General features: G+C 47.8%; 1 protein-coding gene across 4 annotated transcripts in view; it reads left to right on the top strand.

The window, feature by feature from the left end:
* The window catches only part of RPH3A (rabphilin 3A), a 120,477-nt gene that overhangs the window by 78,443 nt on the left and 17,396 nt on the right, over positions 1-24,638 (top strand). For 3 of the 4 annotated variants that reach the window (XM_081870976.1, XM_081870975.1, XM_081870977.1), the window contains exons 8-14: positions 4,133-4,294; positions 12,950-13,036; positions 14,792-14,851; positions 15,945-16,175; positions 20,485-20,564; positions 21,814-21,888; positions 24,071-24,180. In XM_081870976.1, the coding sequence (XP_081727102.1) occupies positions 4,133-4,294; positions 12,950-13,036; positions 14,792-14,851; positions 15,945-16,175; positions 20,485-20,564; positions 21,814-21,888; positions 24,071-24,180 (805 nt within the window). The remainder of the gene's footprint in view (positions 1-4,132; positions 4,295-12,949; positions 13,037-14,791; positions 14,852-15,944; positions 16,176-20,484; positions 20,565-21,813; positions 21,889-24,070; positions 24,181-24,638) is intronic. The other variant, XM_081870974.1, reaches the window with a different exon arrangement.

Raw genomic sequence — 24,638 nt, 5'->3', positions numbered from 1 at the left:
GAATTCCGCCCAGCGCATGTGTCGTTGGGTTTGCAATTTAGCCGTCCGCCAATACTCCAAGTTCTTGTGATCCGTGCGGACCTGCACCGTGTGCTTGGCTCCTATCAAGAAGTGTCGCCACGCTTTGAAAGCTGCATGAATGGCCAACAACTCCCTGTCCCATATGGTGTAGTTGCGCTCCGTCTTGCTGAGCTTCCGGGAGTAGAATGCACCCGGTCTCCAGTTGCCTTGCGAATCCTCTTGCAAGAGGACGGCCCCAACTGCTCTGTCTGATGCATCTGTCTCTACCCGCATGGGCCTGCCAGGATTCACGTGCAGCAGCTGCTCCTCGGAGGCGAAAAGGCTTTTAAGCTTCCGAAAGGATCGCTCTGCTTGTTCGGTCCAGATGAACTTCTTCTTCTTGGAACTGAGGGTGTCAGTGATTGCCGCCGTCGCGTTTGCAAAACCTTTAATAAACTTGCGATAAAAATTGGCAAAGCCGATGAACCTCTGGACCTCCTTCCGATTTCGAGGGCTTTTCCAGTCCAACAGCGCTTGGACTTTAGTCTTGTCCATGGCCAGTCCCTCGTCGGACAGCTTGTAGCCAAGGAAATCTACCTCTCTCACATCAAACTGGCACTTTTCCAACTTGGCGTACAGCCTGTGTTCCTTCAGCCTCTGCAGAACTTCCTTCACGTCCTTATCGTGATCCTCTGGCGATTCCGAGAAAATCAGGATATCGTCGAGAAAACAGACACACTTCTTGTGGAGGAGACCTGCCAGGACGTGATGCATGAATGCTTGGAAAACATGGCTGCCATTTTGTAGACCGAAGGGCATAACTCTGTATTCGTACGTGCCCAAAGGAGTGAACATGGCCGTCTTCCACTCGTCGCCCTTCCTGATGCGGATGAGGTTGTAAGCTCCACGTAAATCCAGCTTGGTAAAAATCTTCCCCCTCCTGACTGTAGCCAAAAGGTCGTCAATTTTGGGCATGGGGAAGGCCTTGGGCTTAGTTAGTCTGTTTATGAACCGGTAGTCCACAATGAGCCTCTTCTGGGGCGTGTCTTTCTTTTTCACAAAGAAAACAGGACTGCCTCCCGCTGCTTTAGATTCCTGGATGAATCCGCGCTTGAGGTTGTGTTCTATGAACTCCCGAAGCTCTTGCAGCTCGTCTTCCGACATGGAGTACAGCTTGGCAGTTGGCAACTGCGCGCCTGGCACTAAGTCAATCGCGCAGTCGTAAGGTCTGTGAGGCGGCAATTTGTCAGCTTCCTTTTCGCAGAAAACCTCCAAGAACTCCGCGTACTTGTGAGGAACCGCTTGCACCATACTCAGATGCAGCTGCTGTTCGGCTTCTCCTCCTTGATCGGTTTGGATGCAATTCTGGGCGCAATACGATGAACAAAAGGTGATCTGCCTCTGGTACCAAGCAACCGCGGGACTGTGCCTGTCCAGCCAACTCATGCCCAACACGATGGGCGTGTCCGATAAGTGGGTGACATTGAAACTAATAAGCTCTCGATGGTCTCCAATTTGCATCATCATGGGAGGGGTTTGCTGCACCACTTGCCCCCCCAGCAACTTCCTGCCGTCTACCGTGACCACGTTCAGAGGCGTCGTTGCAGGCAGGAGCGCTATGTTATGCTGCTTGACGAACTGTAATCCCACGAAATCGGCGTTGCTTCCCGAATCGATGGTTGTTGGAACCTCGAGAAGTCGCCCATCAGGCAGCTGGAGTGTTGCTGTGAGTAAAACTGCTGGTTTGGGAGGTAAAGGGTCCATGCGCTGCAAGGATGCTGGGGACTTCTCTACAGATCCGCCTGGCTGAGCCCCAGTAGCTCTGCTTCCAGCCAGGCACTGCAGTTTCCCTGAAGCTGCTCCTCTGATTGCACCTCTGCTGTCACAGTTGCTAGTGCTGCAGTGTGCTTCTGGAGCCTCTGGGGGCACTCTTTCGCCATATGGTGTGCACTGTCGCAGATGTAACACTTCCTGGTCCCTGTAGGAGGCTTCGCTTTGGCTGCAGCAGGGATGGGGCTCTGGGATGGCTTTTGAGCCCTAGCACCACCAATCTCCATTGGCTCTTCGCCTTCCTTCCCCATTGGTGAGGGGTGCGCACGGCTGAAATCCCTGTGCACAAAAGGGAGAGCTTTTGCTTGCGCGCGCGCTTGGGGCCCCCCCTCCTCGTGCCACGGACGTCCCTCATGTCGAATTCCTATAGCCAAAGCCCGTTGCACCACGTCTTCCAGAGTCTGGGGTCTGTCCCCCCTTGCGATCTCATCCTTGACGGAGGGGCTCAATCCCTCCCAAAAAAGATCCCTGACTGGTAGACTGTCCTTCGGCCAATCTAAGGCGGTGAGCAATGCAAAAAATTTAGAATGATATTGGCGTACAGTGGCTCTCCCCTGCCTCAGCCCGTGCATCTGCCGGCGCGCAATGTCCTTATCCACAGAGGATTGAAAACAAGCATCCATTGCCTTGATAAACGCATCTGCATTGCGACGGGCTGGTCCATCTTCGCGCCACAGATTGCGTAGCCAAGCCCTGGCCTCCCCATGCAGGTGCGAAACAATAAATCCCACTCTCTCCTCCTCATCTCTAAAATCATGACGGAGTAAATGCAGTGCATACACGACATCTGCCCTGAAGTTGGGATAGTCTTGCAAGTTGCCATTAAAATGCGAAACTAGGGCACCCCCCCTCCTTCCAAGCGCAATGCCCTCCGCTCTGGAGCCCGGGGTCCCCGCCTTGTCCGCATTTTCCCACCTTGCTTGCAAATCCTGGCAGGCTTTCTCCAAGTCAGCATTCTTCTTCTGCGAAGCAATGACTGCCGTTGTGAGAGTGGTAATCTGATCCCGGAGTGCAGCCAGCTGTTCCTCAGCACTCATGGCTGCCCCGTTCGTGAGCTTCGCAAAAAAAAAATTTTTGCTTTCAGAGAGAGGGGGACTTTCTGTCACAGCCACCCAGGTGGGTCCCAGCTCACGAGAGACCTTACTCCGTAGTAGTTTACTTACAGGAAAAGTTTATTGAAGATAATTGCTTCTTTCACAGTTCAGCATTGTGGCTGTACGTCTGTCACGTTAGACCGCCGAAGTCCCCCTCTGACTCCTCCCCTCCTCCACACCAACTTAATAGCCTGGCTCTAGACCACCTCTTCCCCTCCTTTCTTTTCCGCAGGGTCTTTCTGCCCCCCTGGGTTCTCTCTTTCCGGGATTCGCCTGAGGCTGAATCCTCTGCCGCCTCCTGCCCCCTCCTTCTGGCTTTGGGGCCGGGCTCCTCCTCTGAGCTTTCCCCACTTCCGCGCGCCTCTATGTTTGAACTTGGCGCGCGTACGTTGCTTTTGACCTTTCCTTCGTCCTCTATACTGCCCCCTGTTCCACTCTCTACCCTTTCCGGCTGAACACCTTGCTCCAACCCCCTCTCTCTGTTTTCTCCTGTTCCTCCTCCCTCCGAGAGGCTGACAACTCCACCCCCTTTACTCCGTTCCGGCTGAGACCCCTCTGACAGCGTCTGTGCTTCACTGGGCTTTCTCCCCTCCTTCCCTGACTTTTCACAGCTTCTCTCTTCTCCTGCTTTTCGCCTGATCATGCTAGCTCCCTTTTGGGAATCCTCTGACTCACTGCTTAGGCTCATAGATTCCCTTCGAATTCCGTCATCTTCTTCCTCGTCTCTCTCTCCCTCCTCCCACTCGCTTTCCGTCTCCTCTGCCATCTCCTCACTTCTCCCAGAAACCCTGACAAACGTTTTCCAGTCTTCTCTAAACGTATGTTCTTCCTGTTCTCTTATTCTGTATGCTAAATTTCAAGCTGAGCAATATGCAAAGCAAACAGTTTTAGAACAGGGTTACATGAAGATATTCCCCCGGCCCAAATATTGTCCGTTTGCACTGCACCGGAGTCATGTTTGTTGTCAGCATTCCGCAACGGATCCTTTCCCTTCATCACTGGATGCTAAGCCTTCTCTGTGATTTCACCGCAGGTCAGTTGGTGAGCTTTCAGGCAGCAAATAGCCCTCCTTCCTGCAGTCTGCAGCTTTTTAGCATTTCCTTCTTGTTTGCAGTTGTCATAACTTCCAGCTGAATCTGCTGTTCCGATGGGAATGTAACCTCCCTACTGTTTGTGCCCCTGCCCCTCTTTTTCCGATGTCTATGCAGGCGCTGAGCCAACCACAGCTGCTTCCAGTCGGAGAAATTATCCACAAATTAGCCGCAAACCTTCTGAGGCCAAGATGGCGCCTGGTGGCAGCGAATATATTAGTGAGGACACCCAAAACTGGGAACACACTAGGGAGAATGAAGCTGGTCAAAGCCCTGGAGGTGAGAGAGGAGCAGGCAGAGAACTACCTGCATTCATGTGAGAATGTTCCACCTATAATATATTCTAGTGCCCCAAGCCAAGCCCCATGCCGCTCACCTGGGAGAACCGCTGAGATCCTTGCAGACTGGAGGCAGGCAAGAGTTGTCACCATCTTAAAAACAGCCATTTAAAGCATTCAGATACAGTGGTGCCTCGCAAGACGAAATTAATCCGTTCCGTGAGGCTCTTCGTATAGCGGTTTTTTCGTCTTGCGAAGCAAGCCCATTGACAGTTTAGCGGATTAGCGCTATTAGCGGTTTAGTGGCTTTTAGTGGATCAGCTGATAAGCGGCTTATCAGCGGATCAGCTGATAAGCGGCTTAGGGCTTAGGAAAAGGGGGGGGGAGGGAAAAAAACCCTGCAGGAACTCGCAAGACATTTTCGTCTTGCGAAGCAAGCCCATAGGGAAATTCGTTTTGCGAAGCGCCTCCAAAACGGAAAACCCTTTCGTCTAGCGGGTTTTCCGTCTTGCGAGGCGTTCGTCTTGCGGGGCACCACTGTAATAATTAAAACCAACAGCAAGCCCTAAACTGATGAAAACACAGGTTCACATTCTACCTATCTGGGTCCTTTCCAACTCTACAGTTCCACGATTTTTAGGAAAAATGCTTTTATAACGCCTTAATTTATTTTTATTTAATAAATTGATATGCCACTTGTTTGCAAAAGAAAACCCCAAACAAATTTCAAAGCAATTTACAGAAACAAATGAAACAGTAAATGCAGTTAAAAACAGCTATTTGAAAAACAGGGAAAAAAGGGTTTTTAACATCAGCAGGAAGCTAAAAGCATTAAAACTCTCGTCAACTTTGTAAACACCTGAGTAGGCTTGTCTAAAGAAAAAGGTTTTTAGCAGGTGCCAAAAGAAGGGATTGCTTGATGTCAATATGTAGGGAGTTCCAAAGTTTGTGTGCTGCCATACTGAAAGACTGATTTCTTATAAATGTGTAACGAGGATTATGTGGCACCTGTAGCACTGCCAGTTCTGCAGATCAAAGCAGTCGAGGGAGCATATATGAGGCAAGGTGTTCTCACAGGTAAGCTGGTCCCAAGTTGTTAAAGGTTTTATGTACCAATATAAACACCTTGAACCTTGCCCAATACCAAATTGGCAGCCAGTGCCGCTCTCTGAGCACAGGTGTTCTGTGCTGTTGGGGTCTCACTCCTGCCAGCAGTCGTGCTGCAGCATTTTGCACCGACTGCAGCTTCACAAGTTGACATTAACACAGCTGCTGTGTTTGTGATGCTGTCAGTTGTGTTTCCCTGCTTCGCAGCTGCGTTGTCCCTTTAGACTTTGGTGTGATATGGCCTTGGAAATTGCCCTGGTATGAAAAAAAGCTAACAGATGATGGGCAGCATCTGTCAAGGAGCGAGTCTCCCTAGATGGGGACTGTAGGATGATGGGGTCTTTTGATGGGGTCTTAGCTAGGGGAGCCAAGCGGCTAGGTTTTTGCCCTGTGAGCTAAACACAAACTGGAAAGGACCCAAGATTCCTCCGCTATGCAGGGAATGTTTAAACAGCCTGCCGCAGAAGAGACATACCCATCGTGTAATCCCCTCGCCTCCTGCCATATGGACTGCTGGCTTTCATCTTGGCTGAATTGCAAAAAACGATGCTGCAATGTTTGATCTCATTATCTCAAGATCTGGGGCAGCAAACTGGCTGACTGTGTGCCAGGATCTTTCCTGTCCAAATCTTGCCACAGTGCAAACTCAATTAAAGTACAGTCCTGCATCTGTCCGCTGGGGATAACAAGTTCTCTAGAGTTCCGCAGGGGCTTCTATTTGGATAAACGGTGGTATAGGGAGTTGGGTTTCTTTAGCTTGGAGAAGAGAAGACTGAGAGGTATCTCAGAGAGCTATCTTCAATGATCTGAAGGGCTGGCCCACAGTAGTTGGAGCAACCTTTTTTTCCCTGCTGCTCCAGAGGGCAGGGACCTGAATTGATGGATTCCAGTGACAGGAAAGGAGAGTCTGACTAAACACCAGGAAGAAGTTTATGGCAGTAAGAGCTGTTTGACAGTTGCACGGACTCCCTCAAAAGGTGGTGGACTCTCGTTCGTTGCAGGTTTTTTGTTTCGTTTTTTGCTTCCAGTTTAATTTTAAAATAACATTTTTAATTGGTTTTCCAAATTGATACAAATCACGCCTAATCAGTGGCGTAGCGTGGGGGGTGCAGGGGGGGCCGGCCGCACCGGGCGCAACATCTGGGGGGGCGCGCTCGCCGCCTCTGGAGTCGCCGAAGAGCCTCGGGCGCAGGCTGTAGCAGAGTCCCATGTCTCGCGGAACCGACGAGCTGTGCGCGCCCGGCAGGCAGCGGCTCTCAGCGCTCGCCGCGGTCCCCACGCGTCAGGGCCGCGGAAGGCGCGCCAGGCAGCCCCTCCTCACAGCCCCGCCGCCGCCGCTGCTGCAGCAGCTGCTGGGCCATGTTGCATTTTCCTCGCCTCTCTGCCCTCCTCCTCCTCCGGGCAAGCGGCGTCGTTTGGGCGGCAGCGCCAGCGGCAACTCGCCTCAGATCACCTGACACGGACCCGCTGCTGCCGCCGTGGCTACCTTACCATAAATACCCCAGCCCAGGCAGCAGCAAGAAGAAGCTGGCAGCGGCGGAAGGTTAGGGGTTAGGGGCGCAAATTACTTGCCTTGCCCCGGGTGCTGACAACCCACGCTACGCCGCTGAGCCTAATTTATTTAACTTAATACTTAAAATAATAATAATCAGGTTTCCCACTCTTGTTGCCAACATATGTCCATCTCGTCTGTTGTTGCTACTTCCTTTTTTCTTAAAATCCACTTGAAATCTTCACTAGATGTAAAGCATTCTCACAGCTGCCAATACAGTCATAACTCGTGTTACAGATACTTTGGGTTGCGCACCCAAAAGTACCGGAATGGGTACTTCCAGGTTTTGGTGCTTGCGCATGTGCAGAACTGCTGAATTGCAACACATGTGTGCGCAGACGCAGTGCTGTGGGTTGCGACCGTGCTTCCCGCACAGATCACGTTCGCAACCCGAGCGTCCACTGTATACAACTTCACAAACAGTATTCTTTTTGTTTTCCATAAGTATATTTCCCTTTTCACATGTGTGGTCGTTCAAATCAATGTTCTCAGACCTGTTGTGGAGGGATGTTGGGTCCCTTTTCTCGTTCCCTTTGCTGCTCCTTTTACAGCGTCACATTCCAAAGCATCTTGCTTGCAGGCTGAAAACAGTTCATTTTTTCTTGACATAAAGTCTTTCCCCAGATAGTCCACTTTGGCACCTTTCTCCCTCTCTACAGATCTGGTCCATCAATCCTTTTAATTGCATTCCATTCCACCTTGTTCATTGCAGGTTTTTAAGCTGGACGGGTGGCCGCCTGTCAGGGATTCATTAGCTGTGATAATAACACGTTCAAGTTTGTTTGAGGCAGGTGAGCATAGAGAAAGTCTGAGAAAGCAAGTGGAGAAAACAACCAAACAGTTGGGCAATTCTTTCCTTTCCTTTGATGGGGTTTCTATTTAGACTCATAGAATTGCAGAGTTGGAAGGAACCCGCAAAGAGTTATCTAGTCTAGTCTAGCTCCCTGCAAGACAGGAATCACAACGAATGTATCCATGCCAGGTGGCCATCCAACCTCTGCTTTGAAACCTCCAAAGAAGGAGAGTTCACCACCTTCTGAGTTGGAACATTCCAACGTCGAATAGCTCTTAACGCCAGAAAGTTCTTGCTAAGGTTTAGTCAGAATGTCCTTCCTTGCAACTTGAGTCTGCTGGTGCGAGTCCTAGACTCTGGAGCAGGAGGAAGCAACCTTGCTCCGTCTTCTATGAGAAAGCCCTTCAGATATTTGAAGATGACTCTTGTGCTGGACCCGGGGGTAACCCAAGAAACGTGGTCCAGGACCAGTCCAGAATCCGAAGGTTCCTCTAGGAGTCAGTCTGACAAGGGCAAGGTAGGACATGAGGCAGGAAACCAGGCAAGGACAGGTACAGGATCTCAGGCAGGATCTGGTATACAGCAATGTTCCTCCTGCAACCTGGGACAGGATCCGACAGCCTTTTATCTTTGTCGGGGTAACGGCCGGCCCTGATCCCCCGGCGACTCACCTCCCTGTTTCGCCCGGAGGCGAGCACTCCTCCTGTGAGTACTCAGGTCTCTCCTTCTCTCAGACCTCAGTCTCTGCAGCTCGGGAGACGTGGGTGGGTTGCTAGACCCAGGGCCGCCTCAGCCTCCCCTGACCAAACTGGTAGTGGAGCAGCTGTAAGTGATGGCCCAGCTGAAGGCAACGAGGTAATCCCTGCATCTGGAGCCAGGGCAGGCTCAGGCCCCTGACTCGGCCCAGCTGGTGTTTGTTGCAGGGGAACCTGTGCAGACTGGGACTCTTCAGGATCAGGCCCCAGATTTGGTTCAGATGATGCCTGAGGCAAAGGATCCGGTGCAGACTGAGACTCCTCTGGTTCCGAGTCCGAGCCCGAGTCCCAGGCCATCACAGCTCTCATCTCACCTCTCAATCTTTTCTTCAGGGATTTTCAGAGTAATGGATGCTGATATTTTTTTAAAAACAACAACAACCTAAAAAGGTGTTTTTGATCAGGGTTTCTCTCATCCGCTTCCTAGTTTCTGATCGCTGGCTGTGTTTTTATTCCTTTTATCCTAAATATAGCTGACCCACTTGAGTTATTTATCTGGTGGGGGAAGCGAGAGATTATTTTCTGCCTTCTTTAGGAGTAAAACTGCACAGTTTTGTAGCTAAGTCCCGGGGCTTAATATTGTGCTCCAAAACCTAGTGTTTTATATTTCCACGAGTCAGCCTTTAGAATAGGCAGAACATGACTACCTCTGAGATTGTTTTAAGTGTCCCCCCCTCCCAAACCTTCCACAGGTAACCACATCCAGCTATCCATTTTTTATTTTCAAAGGGTCTGGGACTTAATCCAAGCGTAGTCACATCAGGTATAGCCCCATTGGTACTGAGAGAGGGCTAATCCACACCTCCATTTGCCCTGCTGATTTCCCCTGGGGAAACCTGATCTTTAGTGCTGAATCAGAACAAATGGCAATTGGGTTTCCTGCAGATTGCTGTTTGTTCCGATTAGCGCTAAAGAGTGGATTTTCCAGGGAAAAGTGGCGGAGCAAATTCAAAACCGCTTGGTCTCGTTCCTAAGAAAGCTCAGGACAAGCAAAAGTGCTTTCTAGGCATGTGTGGATGAGACCAAAGTCTCAGTGGGTACAGACAGATCAGGGATAATCACAGAGTTTCCATTTTTAAGTGACTAGATTGGCAACTTGGAGAAATCCCACTGAGTCTGGGGTCGCTTTCCTCAAAAGACAACATGAGGAGATGTTACAAGAAAGCAGTCAGAGTCATTGGGTAAATGTCAAAATTACACCACACATTTGGTGTAATTTTGGGCCAGGCACAGTGGGCCAGGCACGTCAAGGTGTGTCACGTTCCTGATTATTAGCAAGATTTACATACAGTGGTACCTCGGGTTAAGTACTTAATTCGTTCTGGAGGTCTGTACTTAACCTGAAACTGTTCTTAACCTGAAGCACCACTTTAGCTAATGGGGCCTCCTGCTGCTGCCGCGCCACCGGAGCACGATTTATGTTCTCATCCTGAAGCAAAGTTCTTAACCTGAAGCACTATTTCTGGGTTAGCAGAGTCTGTAACCTGAAGCGTATGTAACCCGAGGTACCACTGTACAGTGGTGCCCCGCAAGACGAACGCCTCGCAAGACAGAAAACCCGCTAGACGAAAGGGTTTTCCGTTTTGGAGGCGCTTCGCTAAACGAATTTCTCTATGGGGTTGCTTTGCAAGACAAAAAAATCTTGCGAGTTCCCGCGGGTTTTTTTCGCTTTCCCCCCCTTTCCTAAGCCGCTAAGGCGCTTATCAGCTGTTCCGCTAGACCGCTAGACCGCTAATAGCGCTAATCCGCTAAGCTGTCAATGGGCTTGCTTCGCAAGACGAAAAAACCACTAGACGAAGAGAATCGCGGAACGGATTCTTTTTGTCTTGCGAGGCACCACTGTAGTTCCAGACGGATTTTACACAAAGCATTGGCATTAGAAACAGGTTTTTGCTGGGTTTTGTTGACATGACAACCGTGATGTCAGGCAGGGCCTTGATGATCCCTTTAGGCAGTGCACCTGAGCAAACAGTAGAATATTTGGGGACCATTGACACTATCTAGGGTCATTGATCAAAAGGAAGAGAAAGGAGAACCCTTTAGGTGCTTCCCCTGATGGTATCGGCCTACGTGGTCTCACACTTTGAGGTAAAGGTAAAAATACCATGCAGACACCAGGTTTCCCATAATGCAAGGGGGCACACAAGCTTTTCAAGTTCCAAAAGCAAGAATCCTACATTTACAAATGGTTTTATCCATGGTTTCATTGAGAAAAACAAGCTTTCCTTACTTTAAAGGCCTAAATAGAATGTGTCTGGTTCCTATTGGATGGCTAGAGCTGTGATTTCCCGCTGCTTGCTTTTTCTGGCCGCTGGAGGTGCTGAGGGATTTAAAGTTTTAAATGACTGTGGAGCGAGTGGATGAGAAGAAAAATTGGGGCGCAAGCCTTTATTGAAGGAAATAACAATGGGGTTTAGCAGGCAGATTGGATGGCAGGGGTTTCCGTGTGTGTAGTGCAGAACCTTCCAAACTGCGTGTTGCAACACTTTAGTGTGTCGGCCACAGTGTGCAGGTGTGTCGCATGATATGGATCCATATCTCTTATAAGGGGTTAGTTTAACCTTGCTAGTGAAACTGAATTACTGCGTCTCAAAATAAAGGTAAAGGTAAAGGGACCCCTGACCATTAGGTCCAGTCGTGGCCAACTCTGGGGTTGTGGCGCTCATCTTGCTTTATTGGCCGAGGGAGCCGGCATACAGCTTCTGGGTCATGTGGCCAGCAGGACTGTTATGTACTGAAGTTCTCACCCTGGGCCAGCAGGGGGATACTGTAGATAGTTTTCACTCAGGTCCACGTCAGTTATTTTAGGTGGGAAACCCTGGGTTGTTGTTGCTACAATGTTGACAGCCGGCTGCCTATAAAAGCAGGCCGGCTGAGCTGTTTGCTGTTCAGTTCTGTCCAGCTTACAAATAAAGAGCTGCTCTGGAGAAATCGCTGTGTCGTCTGCTATGTTCGCCCACAACTTAACAATGACTAAGCCACTTCTGGCAAACCAGAGCAGTGCACGGAAACGCCGTTTACCTTCCCACTGGAGTGGTACCTATTTATCTACTTGCACTTTGATGTGCTTTCGAACTGCTAGGTTGGCAGGAGCAGGGACTGAGCAACGGGAGCTCACCCCGTCGCAGGGATTCAAACCGCCGACCTTCTGATCGGCAAGTCCTAGGCTCTGCGGTTTAACCCACAGCACCACCTGTGTCCCATGTGTTGCAAAATAACGCATGTCTAAAAAGTGTGGCACCGACATAAGGAGTTTGGAAAGCTCTGGCGTAGTGCTTTGCAGGGCCGTCTTTACCTGGCGGTGCAAGAAGTGCGGGGCACCCCGGCGCCAAATTCTAGGGGGCGCCAGATGGCTGGCGGGCACGCAGCTTCCCTCTCAAGCCTCTGTGGGAAGTGCTCTTTTCTCACAATGGCATGGGAGAGAGTTGCGTGCCCACCAACCAGATGGCTGGCAGTGTGCAGCTCCCCACGCCACTATCCGTGTATAGGACGACCTCATCTAATACACGGGGAAATATGGTAATTTGGGGGCACTGGACGGATCTTTGCACCCTGGCGCCACATATGCTAAGGATGGTGCTTTGAGACTACAATTGGTTGCACTCATTGACGCGCATCACAGAGGAGTCTGAGCAGAACAAAGATGGCACACTAATGGAGGAGTGTACAGGCAATGGTTGGTTTTCTGGTAACAAAACTGAGGACACCTCTACTAATAGTTGTTATGACTCCAAGGCATAATGGGTTCTAAACAGTCCCTTTAGCTGTGTCACTTAGACTATTCCGCCTGAGACATGTGATGCTCCTCCCTAAACTCTGCTTTCTCCCCCCACTTTTTTTTTAATAGTTTTTATTCTTTAAATTTTCCCCAGTCACCCCCCCCCAAAAAAAATACATTATAAAAACTTGTGTTCCTGTACATGCACTACAACTTACAGCCATATACACCTGTAAAACACATTTTTATTAAGTGACCCACAAGTTAGGTTAATCCTGCGGGACCGGCCTGTGGTTTTCGGGAGAATTTGTGAATGAAATAAAGCTTCACTGTTAAAGGCAATCTTTGTGCTTTGCTCCTCTTGCCAGTTTTCATTTGTGGGTCAATTTCCCCATTAACGGCAAGGGCCCATACTCTCCTGAACCAAGTGTTCAAGTTTGCAAATCTTCAAGGTTTTCCATGTTGATGCCCAGGTGGATGATTGCACACAAGGCTTAACATCTGTCCTGGAAGGCAACACTATATGCCTGGTAATTGTTTTTAAAAATGTCAATGAAGTTAGTATTTTTTTATTATTATTCACATTTTTTAACCCTTCGTGCTGCCATTAAGAGAATCCCCAAAAATGGTTTATCTGCCAGGTCCTGGTTCTCATTTAAATACAGATTCAGTAACACAAGCTCCGGGAACTTTGTGATATGCTGACAATTATACTTTCTTCTTTTTTTAAGGTGTGAAGCAACCCGCTTCTGCCCAGGCTGCAAGTGCTAGGCCTCTGGCTTCTAACCAGAATCCACCTGCCCAGGTGGCAGAACAAGGTATGCCTGCTGATTGTTGACTTCCAGAGTATTTCTCCCCTTCCAACAGTGCCTTTTAAAACCAGAATAATTGGAACAAGAGACCTTGTGCTGATTTTCCTTACTGTATCGGACAAGGGGTAGAGCAGCCTTCCTCAACCTCGGCCCTCCAGATGTTTTGAGACTACAGTTCCCATCATCCCTGACCACTGGTCCTGCTAGCTAGGGATCATGGGAGTTGTAGGCCAAAAACATCTGGAAGGCTGAACTTGAGGAAGTCTGGGATAGAGTCTCTTGTTTTCACTGCCAGGCTGAATGCCCTGATATACCGTATTTTTCGCTCTATAGGACACAATTTTTCCCCTCCAAAAATTAAGGGGAAATGTGTGTGCGTCCTATAGAGTGAATGCAGGCTGCGCGGCTAAGCCCAAAGCCAGAACAGGGAGACGGAGCGTTGCGCAGCTCCCGCTCGACTCCGGAGGCTTTGGGTGAATGCACCTTGAACGCACAGGACGCACCTTGTTTTGGAGGGGGGAGAACAAGAAAATCTCCCCCCCCCCCCGTTCTCCCTCTCCTATGGTCCGGTGCGTCCTATAGAGTGAAAAATACGGTATGTGTGCGGCTCTGTAAGGAAACAGAGGCTAAGATCTGCCCTCTTGGTATTTTTTTGGGGGTGCTGGGGCTGAATCTTGAGGGCAGGCATGTGAACTCATTGGCACACCCTCTTCTTCTCCTGTTGCTGGCTGCAATTTGGATCTCTACAAACGCCCTGGGGCAAGGCAGCTTCACAAGGCAGCACCATGCCAGGCCCTTTGAAATTCACCCCCATTCCCTTGACCAGCTGAAATGCCCCTTTGAGACCTTCATCATAGGACAGGGGTAGAGGACCAAAACTGCCCCCTCGGCCTGTCTGTCTGCCCCCTGGGGCACTCTGGAGGCCATTCCCTCCCCAAACCGCCTCCCTTCTTGGCCTTCCCTTCCTGCTATAGTGTTTTTGCCCAGCTGAAATGTACCCTTGAGCTCTGGTCACCTGGATGGAGGAAGGACAGAGAGCAGTTTGTCAGCAAGGATGTTGACAAGCTGGAAGGTGTGCAGAGCAGAGTGGACAGGATGATCAAGGGTCATCAAGGGAGCAGAAAAGACTATTTATGTATTCGACCACAGCTGCATGGATGTTATTGGCCCAGAGATGGAAAGAAGATAACGTTCCTACCAGAGAAGAATGGCAGTTGAAGTTGATGGACTCTGCTGAAATGGCCAGAAGAGTCAGAAATCAGGAAGACCAACATTTTAATAAGGAATGGGGGAAATTTATAACTTATCCTAAAGACCATTGTAAACAGTTAAAATTGCTAGTAGGATTGGAATGTCACTTGTAGTTTAAGGGTGAATTATGGACACAATGGAGATGCAAAAGATTTGGATCATCATAAATGATGCAGGAAGAAATGATTAATAATATGTTTTTTAATTTTTAATTTGAAAAACCACATATATATGGATGATCAAGGGTCCGGAAGCAAAGCCTTATGAGGAATGGTCGAAGGAGTTGGGTATGTTTAGCCTGGAAGACGGAGGAGACGAAGAGGAGATATGAGAGCCATCTTCAAATATCTTAAGGGCTGTCCCATAGAAGATGGACCCCCTTTCCCCGGCCGTGCCTTAGGATATTCCTAAATGCACCTCTTTGCTTTTGAAATGTAAGATGTAAAGAGCGAGAAATAGAAGTGCCTTGTTGGGAATACCTATAGTTCAGTGCAGGCTTTTGCTTTGCAGGCCCAGCTGCTGTGGGGAGGCCAGGGTCAGGCCCTGGAGGTCGCTTTCCAGAAAGACAAGGTACAAACTGTTTGATTTGTATATTAACAAATTCCTATTCCATCTGGCCTCTATGGCAGTGTTACCCAAGACTGTTATCTCCAGCTGTTTTCGGACTACAGTTCCCATCATCTCTGATCACTGGTCTTGCTAGCTAGGGATGATGGGAGTTGTAGTCCAAAAACAGCTGGAGACCCAGGCTTGGGTAATGCTCCTCTAGGGACTGAATGTTTTTGAGGAAAGGGTTGATGCTGTGATGGTTTTTAAAATTGTTGCCTGTGTTTTTAACAGACCTTTTAATATTATTTGAATACTATCGGTGTTTGAAAGATCTATTCTATGTTTTTAGCTAGTTCTATTTTATCTGTGCACGATCCTTCTTGAGTACAGTGGTACCTCTGGTTGCGAACGGGATCCATTCCGGAGGCCCGTTCGCAACATGAAAAGAGCACAACCTGATGTGCTGTATCTTCGCAGGTGCGCGGCACAATTTGGTGCTTGTGTGCATGCGCGAAGCGCGATTTAGCGTTTCTGGGCATGCGCGAGCGGTGAAACCCGGAAGTAACCCTTTCTGGTACTTCCGGGTCGCCGCAGGACGTAACCTGAAAGAACGTAACATGAAGCAAACATAACATGAGGTATGACTGTATTTGTTAACCTGACCATATCTTGTTTTTCCTTTCCCTTTTTCCTTTTGGATTCTGTCTATACTATACTATACTATACTATACTATACTATACTATACTATACTATACTATACTATACAGTGGTACCTCGGGTTAAGTACTTAATTTGTTCCGGAGGTCCGTTCTTAACCCGAAACTGTTCTTAACCTGAAGCACCACTTTAGCTAATGGGGCCTCCTGCTGCAGCCGTGCCGCCGGAGCACGATTTCTGTTCTTATCCTGAAGCAAAGTTCTTAACCCGAGGTACTATTTCTGGGTTAGCGGAGTCTGTAACCTGAAGTGTATGTAACCTGAAGCATATGTAACCCAAGGTACTACTGTACTATACTATACTATATTTTTTTTAGAAAATAGGAAAGAAATCTACCCTAGAACTCTTACCCGTGACCAGTCTTCTTCCTCTCGCTCTTTCTCTCTGCTTGCATAGGAAGTCTTTCAATGGCTCCACCCCAAGCCGATCCCCCCATCTCTGCTGCTGGGACATCAAGGGATGAGAAAGCCGCCTCCGGATATTCATCACCTGCAGGGGAGAGACCTATGCGCCAGGTGCCTCCCTACAGCCAAACTGGTGCCCCTCCAGCTGCACCTGCACCCCAACGGCAGCCTCCTCCAGAGGAGGAGGAAGATGAGGCCAATAGCTACGACTCGGACGAAGCAAGTAAGTTGTAGTTGCAATGACTGAGCTAAGGCCATTTTTTCTTGTTGCAAAGAGGCCATTTCCCTCCCTTTCTTTCTTTCTTTCTTTCTTTCCCATGACTTTATAAGAGGAACCCATAAGAGGCACACGCTTCGAAGATAAGGAAGTGCTCCAACCTTAGACCTACCAATTAAGAATTGTCCCCACTGATTAGGGACACGGGTGGCACTGTGGTCTAAACCACTGAGCCTCTTGGGCTTGCCGATCGGAAGGTCGTGGTTCGAATCCCCGCGACGGGGTGAGCTCCCGTTGCTCTGTCTCGGCTTTGGCCAACCTAGCAGTTCCAAAGCACGCCAGTGCAAGTAGATAAATAGATACCACTGTGGCAGGAAGGTAAACGGCATTTCCGTGCACTCTGGTTTCTGTCACGGTGTTCTGTTGCACCAGAAGTGGTTTAGCCATATTGGCCACATGACCCTGAAATCTCTCTGTGGACAAACGCCAGCTCCCTCGGCCTGAAAGTGAGAGGAGCGCCGCAGCCCCATAGTCGCCTTTGACTGGATTTAACCGCCCAGGGATCCTTTACCTTTTACTTTTACTTTTACCTGTCCCCACTGATTAGTGTCTAGTGATTTCCAATTGATAAAAGATTGCTTCCTTAGGCAACTCAAGCTTCAAGGCTATGGCTTGACTCTTTTTTATCCGGGAAATTTATACCGTATTTTTCGCTCTATAAGACACACCTTTTCCCTCCTAAAAAGTAAGGGGAAATGTGTGTGCATCTTATGGAGTGAATGCAGGCTGTGCAGCTATCCCAGAAGCCAGAACAACAAGAGGGATTGCTCATTTCACTGCGCAGTGATCCCTCTTGCTGTTCTGACTTCGCTTCGCTGGAGAGGCGCTGCACAGAGAGGGAAAGCTGCGCAGCACCCCTTCAGCGAAGCGGGAGGAGAAACGGAGCCCCTTCCATTTCTCCTCCCGCTTTGCTAGAGAGGCACTGCGCAGATCCAGAATATATTTTTTCTTGTTTTCCTCCTCTAAAAACTAGGTGCGTCTTATGGTCGGCTGCGTCTTATAGAGCGAAAAATACGGTGATTTAAAACTGGAGAAGGTTTCAGGTGACCTGATTTCTGCCAAGGGCCACTAGCTTCGGGTGTGTGGGTACACAATGGCTGTGAGTGGGACCAGAGTCGCAGAGGATAGAATTTGCAACATGGCTCAATTCATTTTTGTTTAATCTTCTCATTTAGGTAATTTAGTTTATTTTAAAAACAACTTTTACTTTATCCAATATTAACTCTCGTCCAAACTTATATATCAATATCAATACTTATTCTTAAAACATTTCCCTAAGGTCGACCAGAATTCCTTTCCACGAGTTTCCCAACTCTCATGCAAACAAAAAAAAGACAAAAACAAAACAAGTTATAATTATGTACCCTTTAAATTCCCAATTTCTCCACCCTATGCCCCCTTCCAGGTTTCAGTCCCCAACATAGCCATCAGTCTCAAAAAGCAATCAGCCTGGAGATCTTACGTCTGAGGCTCTTAATTCTCTCTCTCGTCCTCTCTGCTGGTCTTTTTGATAGTCCTTAATATTAAAAACCAAAACTCGGGGAAGCTCCAACCCAACAGGATCCACAATTCTTCCGGCCAGACCTCCATACTTGAAAGTAAGGCCTATGGGATATTCCAAATCTTGTTTCATACTCCTTTCAAATCCAAATGTCTCCAAAGCTCCAACTTCCACTTGGATCAAATTCGTAATCCTAAAGTCTTCAGATCTCCACATAAAAAGCTCTCTCCATCTTTCACTTTCCACTTCAGGCCAAACTTTTGAATTGAGGAAATGGATGAAAGAGAGAACGTAAAATAATAACATATTAAAATAAATTATTAAGATAAAAAAAAATAAGGTGAAAGGATTGGCTGAAATAAAAATTTGAACTTGAATACAGAAATGGGAGGTGTGAGGAGGTCAAGAAAATAAGTAAAGGGAAATTGATTATGTAATGATTGTATTTTTCTTTTTTTCTGTATTTTTCTGTTTTTTCTGTTTTTTATTTTTATTTTTTTATTTTTTGTGTTGTATTATGTATTTTTTCTTTTTTTCTTTTTCTCTGTAATTTTGAAAACTTTGAATAAATATTATTTATATATATAAAAAAGAATTTGCAACATGGCAGGGATCCACCATGCCACCTCCTTTCTTTGTCCCTTCACCCTATCTCTGCAGGGCACATAAAACAGGCTGCATGACTCTAAGTCAAGGTGCCTCACCTGATCCAGCTGTTCCTTAACTTACAGGGCAGTGCCTCCTTCTAAAGAGGCCAGGAATGTATGCCTTGCAAACATAGATGCCTAAGCTTACAGTCTGATTGCCTCTTAAAAAGTTAAAGGGACCATTATGTTCAGTCGTGGCTGACTCTGGGGTTGCGGCTCTCACCTCGCTTTATTGGCCGAGGGAGCCGGCGTACAGCTTCCGGGTCATGTGGCCAGCATGACTAAGCCACTTCTGGCGAAGCAGAGCAGTGCACGGAAACACCGTTTACCTTCCCGCTGGAGTGGTACCTATTTATCTACTTTAAATTTAAACCCCGTCTAGGCTCTGTGGTTTAACCCACAGCGCCACCCGCGTCCCATTGCCTCTTACACGCATCTAACATATGGGATTTCAACCACATAACGTTGAAGGCCGGCTGGCTGAAATCCCACAAGTTAAACTCAAGGCAGAAAGCTCAAAAGCTCTTTTTGCCTGGAGCTTTTAAGCTCTCTGCCTTGCTAGGCCCCTTCAGAGCACCTGCTCGGGAAGGCTAGGGATGCTTATATAGGCGGTGACTCCATGGAGGCAGTTTGAGTATATACCCCCATGGAGTTTTTGCATATACACGTTTTTGCATATACATGGGACCCTTGTACCCGAACCCCCACGTAAGATGCAATCTTGGTTGTCTCAACATGAATCACTTTGATTTCTTTCGTAGATGTGGTGGGTGGGATCAGAGAGGGATCCTAGAGCTCTTAGATCCCTCAATGTCCAGGCCTCTCTACCCTGGGAGCTTTCCCCAAGCCTCTTACCAATAAGCTTTTAAAGTTTATTTCTGCAACATGAACGAACAGAAGCCGAAGTTGGTGGTTGTATTGCCGTGATTCAATGCAAGATTCTGAACTGCCTTGCTTTTGTGATACAGCGGGAGAAGTCCCATGTTTCCCTCCCTAGTTTTGTCTCCTGCATTTTTCATGGCTGGATTATACTTTTAAAGTGTGCTAGATTTTCTCAGGCTGCTGTCCTTTTCAAAGTAATGGCAGCTGCCATCCTTAGGGGGCTCGTGACATCGTTCCAGAGCCTCCCTAAGTGCTTTTAATGGTTAGTAAATAAGTAATCGGGGAGAGGAATGGTGGAGTGCAACCGTTTTTCTCCTCTGGTGGAAGATGACAACCCCATCTCTGCCCACACCTACAAAAAACACCCACCCACGTTGGAAGATTTCAATTATTCATCCAAGACGCAGGAGCCCGCAGGCATTCTTATGCAGCTCTGCTCTTTCTTGGGGTGGGGGTGGGGAGCCCCACGAGGTGAAAGGCAAAAACTGGAATCTTCCATCTTCGGACTTACCTAAGAGATGTGAATCATCTGCAGAGTTGTGTCACATCCCCCAAAACGCATCTCTCTTGCACAGCCTTTGGCTCAGCCTCTCGTTTGGGGCCGGCTCTACTGTTGGGCAGGGTGAAGTGGCAGATGCAAAGGCACATGGAGCAGACAGAAGTGGGTATGCAGGGAGATCCAGGCTGTGGGAAGCATACTAAAAGACTGATTTCTTACCAGCGCAGAACGGGTGTTATGTGGCCCCTGTAATAGTGCCAGTTCTGCAGACTGGAGCGGTTGAGAGGGCATACTTGGGTTAAGGTGATCTCACAGGCGAACTGTTCCCAAATCTTATGCCCAACTACAGTGGTACCTTGGTTCTCGAACTTAATCCATTCTGGGAGTCCGTTCAACTCCCAAAACGGTTCTAAAACCAAGGCACGGCTTCCGATTAGCTGCAGGAGCTTCCTGTGCTCAATCGGAAGCCGCGCCGGACGTTTGGCTTCTGAAAAACATTCGCAAACCGGAACACTCACTTCCGGGTTTGCGGCGTTCGGGAGCCGATTTGTTCAGGAGCCAAGCCATTCGAGTACCAAGGTACCACTGTATGTGTTTTTGAGTAGAACACCCACCACCAAAGTCATTTTTTCCTGGAAAACAAATGCTAGAATTGTTTCCCTCTAACCTTCCTGCAACACCATGGGCCCAACAATGTTGTCAGCATTAACCTTTCTCTCTCCCCAGCTACTCTTGGTGCTCTGGAATTCAGCCTTTTGTATGACCAGGAGAACAGCTCTTTGCATTGCACCCTCATCAAGGCAAAGGTAAATAATAATAATAATAATAATAATAATAATAATAATAATAATAATAATTTATTTATTATTTATACCCTGCCACTCTGGGCGGCTCCCAACCAAACATTAAAATACAATAGTTCATCAGATATTAAAAGCTTCCCTAAACAGGGCTGCCTTCAGATGTCTTCTAAAAGTCGGATAGTTGTTAATTTCTTTGACATCTGATGGAAGGGTGTTCCACAGGGCTGGCACCACCCTTTGGGTCCTTCAAGAGGAAATCAGCTGGAGAACTGGAAGATTATCAGGCTTGGAGGGGGCCCGCAATGCCTATTATTCTCCTTCTGCACAAACCTTTCCAGTTGTTCTATGGGGGTGTGCGAATTTGGGTAGCCTTGTTTCAGTTCTCTGCTCGTTTTGGAAAGTGCAGATTTGATAGACCTGCCTTCCAGTCAAACTGAATTGAATTTCTACCCTATCCCTAGCAGCAGTGGAGGGCAGTGAGAGAAGATTTTCCCCTCTCACAGGGGAAAGCCCTTTAAAGCAGCCCCACGCCATTAAGACTGGAGCAAAAAGCCCTGCCCACCTGTCAGTCACATTAAGTCATGCGATTAATAGGTGGGTGCCCCATCACAGCGTCAAATGTGGCCCATTACGCAGATCCTGATAAAGATCTGGCCCACAGAGCCGAAAGGATTCCCCACCCCGTCATATTCCATCCTTGTTTGATCATTGCATGAGTTACCGTATTTTTCGCTCCATAAGATGCACTTTTTTCCTCCTAAAAAGTAAGGGGAAGTGTCTGTGCGTCTTATGGAACGAATGCGTGGTCGATCGCTGGCTCCCTTTCAGCCCCTGCCCCCTTGCCCAGGCCTCCACTGTTAAATGTTCTGCAGACGGAGGCTGATTGTTTCCCCAGCGACATGTGACTGGCTGATTAGATTATCTGTCTGGAAACTGGTGAAAGGGCACCCTTTCCTTTCCTAAAAAAGCTGCAGAACTGTGAGTTGAACTCCATAAAAACAGGATTTTTTTCCCTTTGCAAAGTAAGCTCAACAACTTTGAGCTGATCCTCAAAAAAGGGGGCTTTTCCCCTTTGAAAAAGAAGCTGCACAACTGTGAGCTGATCCTCCCCAAAACGGGGCTTTCCCCCTCTCCTCCTTTAAAAGCTAGGTGCGTCTTATGGTCAGGTGCGTCTTATGGAGCGAAAAATATGGTAAGACAACTTGGCCTTTGGCAGAGTTAATGAGCCTGCCCTGATTTTATTCCTGCCCAGGGCTTGAAGCCGATGGACTCCAATGGGTTAGCAGACCCTTATGTGAAACTGCACCTTTTGCCGGGGGCCAGTAAGGTAAGGTAATTTTGTCCCTTCGTCCTCCCCCTTTGATAAGAGGCAACTGTCTCCAGGACAAGAAGCTGAGAGGTGTGCAGGGGAGGGCTAACAAGATGGTCAAGGGTCTGGAAACCAAGCCTTTGAAGCACAGGTTAGATGGCCACCTGCCAGAGATTGTTTAGCTGTGATTCCTGCATCTCAGGGGGTTGGACTAAATAATCCATGGGGATCGCACCCAGCTCTATGATTGTATGCAGTGCCAGATTTATGTATAAGCTAAACAAGCTATAGCTTAGGGCCCCACTCTCTTGGGGGGCCCCAAAATAATTTTAAGGAATAAACCCTGGATGCACATTTCCACAATATAAGATAAAAACAAAAAAAGTGTCATGGGCTTTGAAGACACTCAAACTCAGGACACAATGGAGAAACGTGCGAAGAGGAAGGCACGCTTGGCAAACCCTCACTGTGATCACCTCCCGCCTGGAAACCAGTGTCCCCATTGTGGAAGGACGTGTGGATCCAGAATCGGCCTCCACAGTCACTTACGGACTCATTGGTAAAACCATGTTTATGGAAGACAATCTTACTCGGCTATGAGTGATCGCCAAAGAAGAAAAAGAAGATAAGCTAAACAAGCTATAGCTTAGGGCCCCACTCTTTTGAGGGCCCCAAAAAATTTAAAGGAAAAAAACACCCTGGATGTACATTTCCAAAATATAAGATAAAAAGCAAATAAAAACATACAGTTAGATATTTCATCTGTGTTCATTAACCCAGAATATCCACCCACCGACTCTTGTTAATGGTTAAATTAAATGTAGTTCCTTTTTCCCCCCTTCAACATCTTTCCCCACCCCCAGTTTTTGGGGGCTGAAGTTTTCTGTGCCTGTTCCACAGCCTTTGTCAAAGCTCGTAGCTGCACTCTGTGGGGGGAAACAGGTTAATGAGAATGGCGGGTCTAGAAAGTGGCATTGTTACCGCGAGGTGAAGCCTCCACCCGAAAATCTAATTATTACCGGGGGTTTAAAAAGATTGGTTTGCTGCGAAGGTTTTTATCCAGGTCTAATTGGTACCTTGGAAAAAAAGGAGCACCTGCTGACGAGTGACTCAACTCCTCTAATGGATTTTCTTCCTCTTTGCTCTATCAAAGAGCAGCTCTGCCAAGCTGTGCTCTGTGGGGCAAGGGGAATTCTATACAACAAAGTTCTGGGGAGGACAGGATTGCCCCAGTCTGAACCAAGGAGGCGTTTCCCTTTGCCAAACAAATTTAAACTTTTGGTCCACCCACAGGAAATGCCAGTGAGTTTTCTGAAATGCTCAGACACAGAGCTTTAAATCGTGGACTGAGCAGGGGGAAGTTAAATGGGGATAAGGCCTCAGCAGGGTCAATTGATCAAGGTTGTTTTGCAAGTTTCCTTCTGGTGTCTTACTCAGACTGCCTTGATAAATCCTGCAGAATAAAGGTACCTGTTAAAATATAGTGCATTTGTATGCAAAAACAAACCCAAACCACTATATGTGGCTTGATATAGTCCATCAGGCACGATGGCCCATTCAAAGGCGTTCAGATCAGGGAGGTTTGTATTTTTTAAAAAAATAAATTTTATTAACCGACCAATCAAATCAAATCACATCACATAAATTCCGAATTACAAAGCCGAATTTTAAATTTTTGTTGAGGGGACCCATATTTCAAGTTCCGAAGGGGGATTCCGATCATCTTCTTGCTACTGCATTAATATCCAAATCAGTCCAAATAAAGTTCATAATTCTATCCAGTCCTATCTTGCTGTTTCCACATCTCATCTTGTTCATATATATTTTTTTATTTTTTTCTTTATGATCTCTTCTGATAATCTCCTTAAGCAGATAAACACCAATTATAATCCTGTGTGAATTTTTCCGTTCGTCCAATCCTCATATCGAGACGGTTTCCATATATCATCGCTTTCATAAATAACATCGCTCTTTCCATCATTAATCTCGCAATCTGTCGTTCTTAAGTCCCTCTGAGGAGTCTCACCCACAATATAAAAGCAGCTCTATTCCTCCTCCCTGACTCAAGTCCTCTGACAGAGCTTGCCAACATGGCGACGGTATTTTTAACTGCGTCATTCCAAAGCTCTTATACTTTCCACCAGATCAGGGAGGTTTGTAAGGACTGGTGCATGTTTTAATAGTTCTGCTTGTTTTCCAGTCAAACAAGCTGAGGACCAAGACTTTGAGGAACACCCGGAACCCTGCATGGAATGAGACCCTGGTGTACCATGGCATCACGGATGAGGACATGCAGAGGAAGACATTGAGGCAAGTCAAAGGGTTAAGCGTCAAACTTTGAATCAAACATGATAGGATCATTCCTGCTTACATCCACAAAGTTACCTCTGGCGACTTGATGCAGAGCGTCTTCAAAGGTCCTTCTGAGATGGGGCTGGGCGGGAACTAGGGCTGTTGTGACAGTGGGATCGGTCTCCCTCTGGAGGTTCAGGAGTTCAGCCTACACTTGAGTAGGACCCTGGCAGAGACACATGCCCGACTGGCATGTTCTCTCCCTCCTGGTCGATCGTTCGGGAGCTTCAAAAGCTTTCTTCAGCCTGAACATCACAGCGACCGATGCCAACCGACACCGGCACACTTAGGGATCCGCAGAGTTCACGCAACATGTGCGTGACAGACCTCAGCAACTCAGCATTTTGGCTAATCTACTTTATTTACATATACAGTGGTGCCCCGCAAGACGAACGCCTCGCAAGACGGAAAACCCG

The sequence above is a fragment of the Podarcis erhardii genome (assembly GCF_964252035.2).
Source record: "Podarcis erhardii genome assembly, chromosome: 7".
Classification (NCBI taxonomy): Eukaryota; Metazoa; Chordata; class Lepidosauria; order Squamata; family Lacertidae; genus Podarcis; species Podarcis erhardii.
The sequence above is the reverse complement of the archived record's forward strand: the minus strand, read 5'-3'. Positions and strand labels throughout refer to the sequence as shown.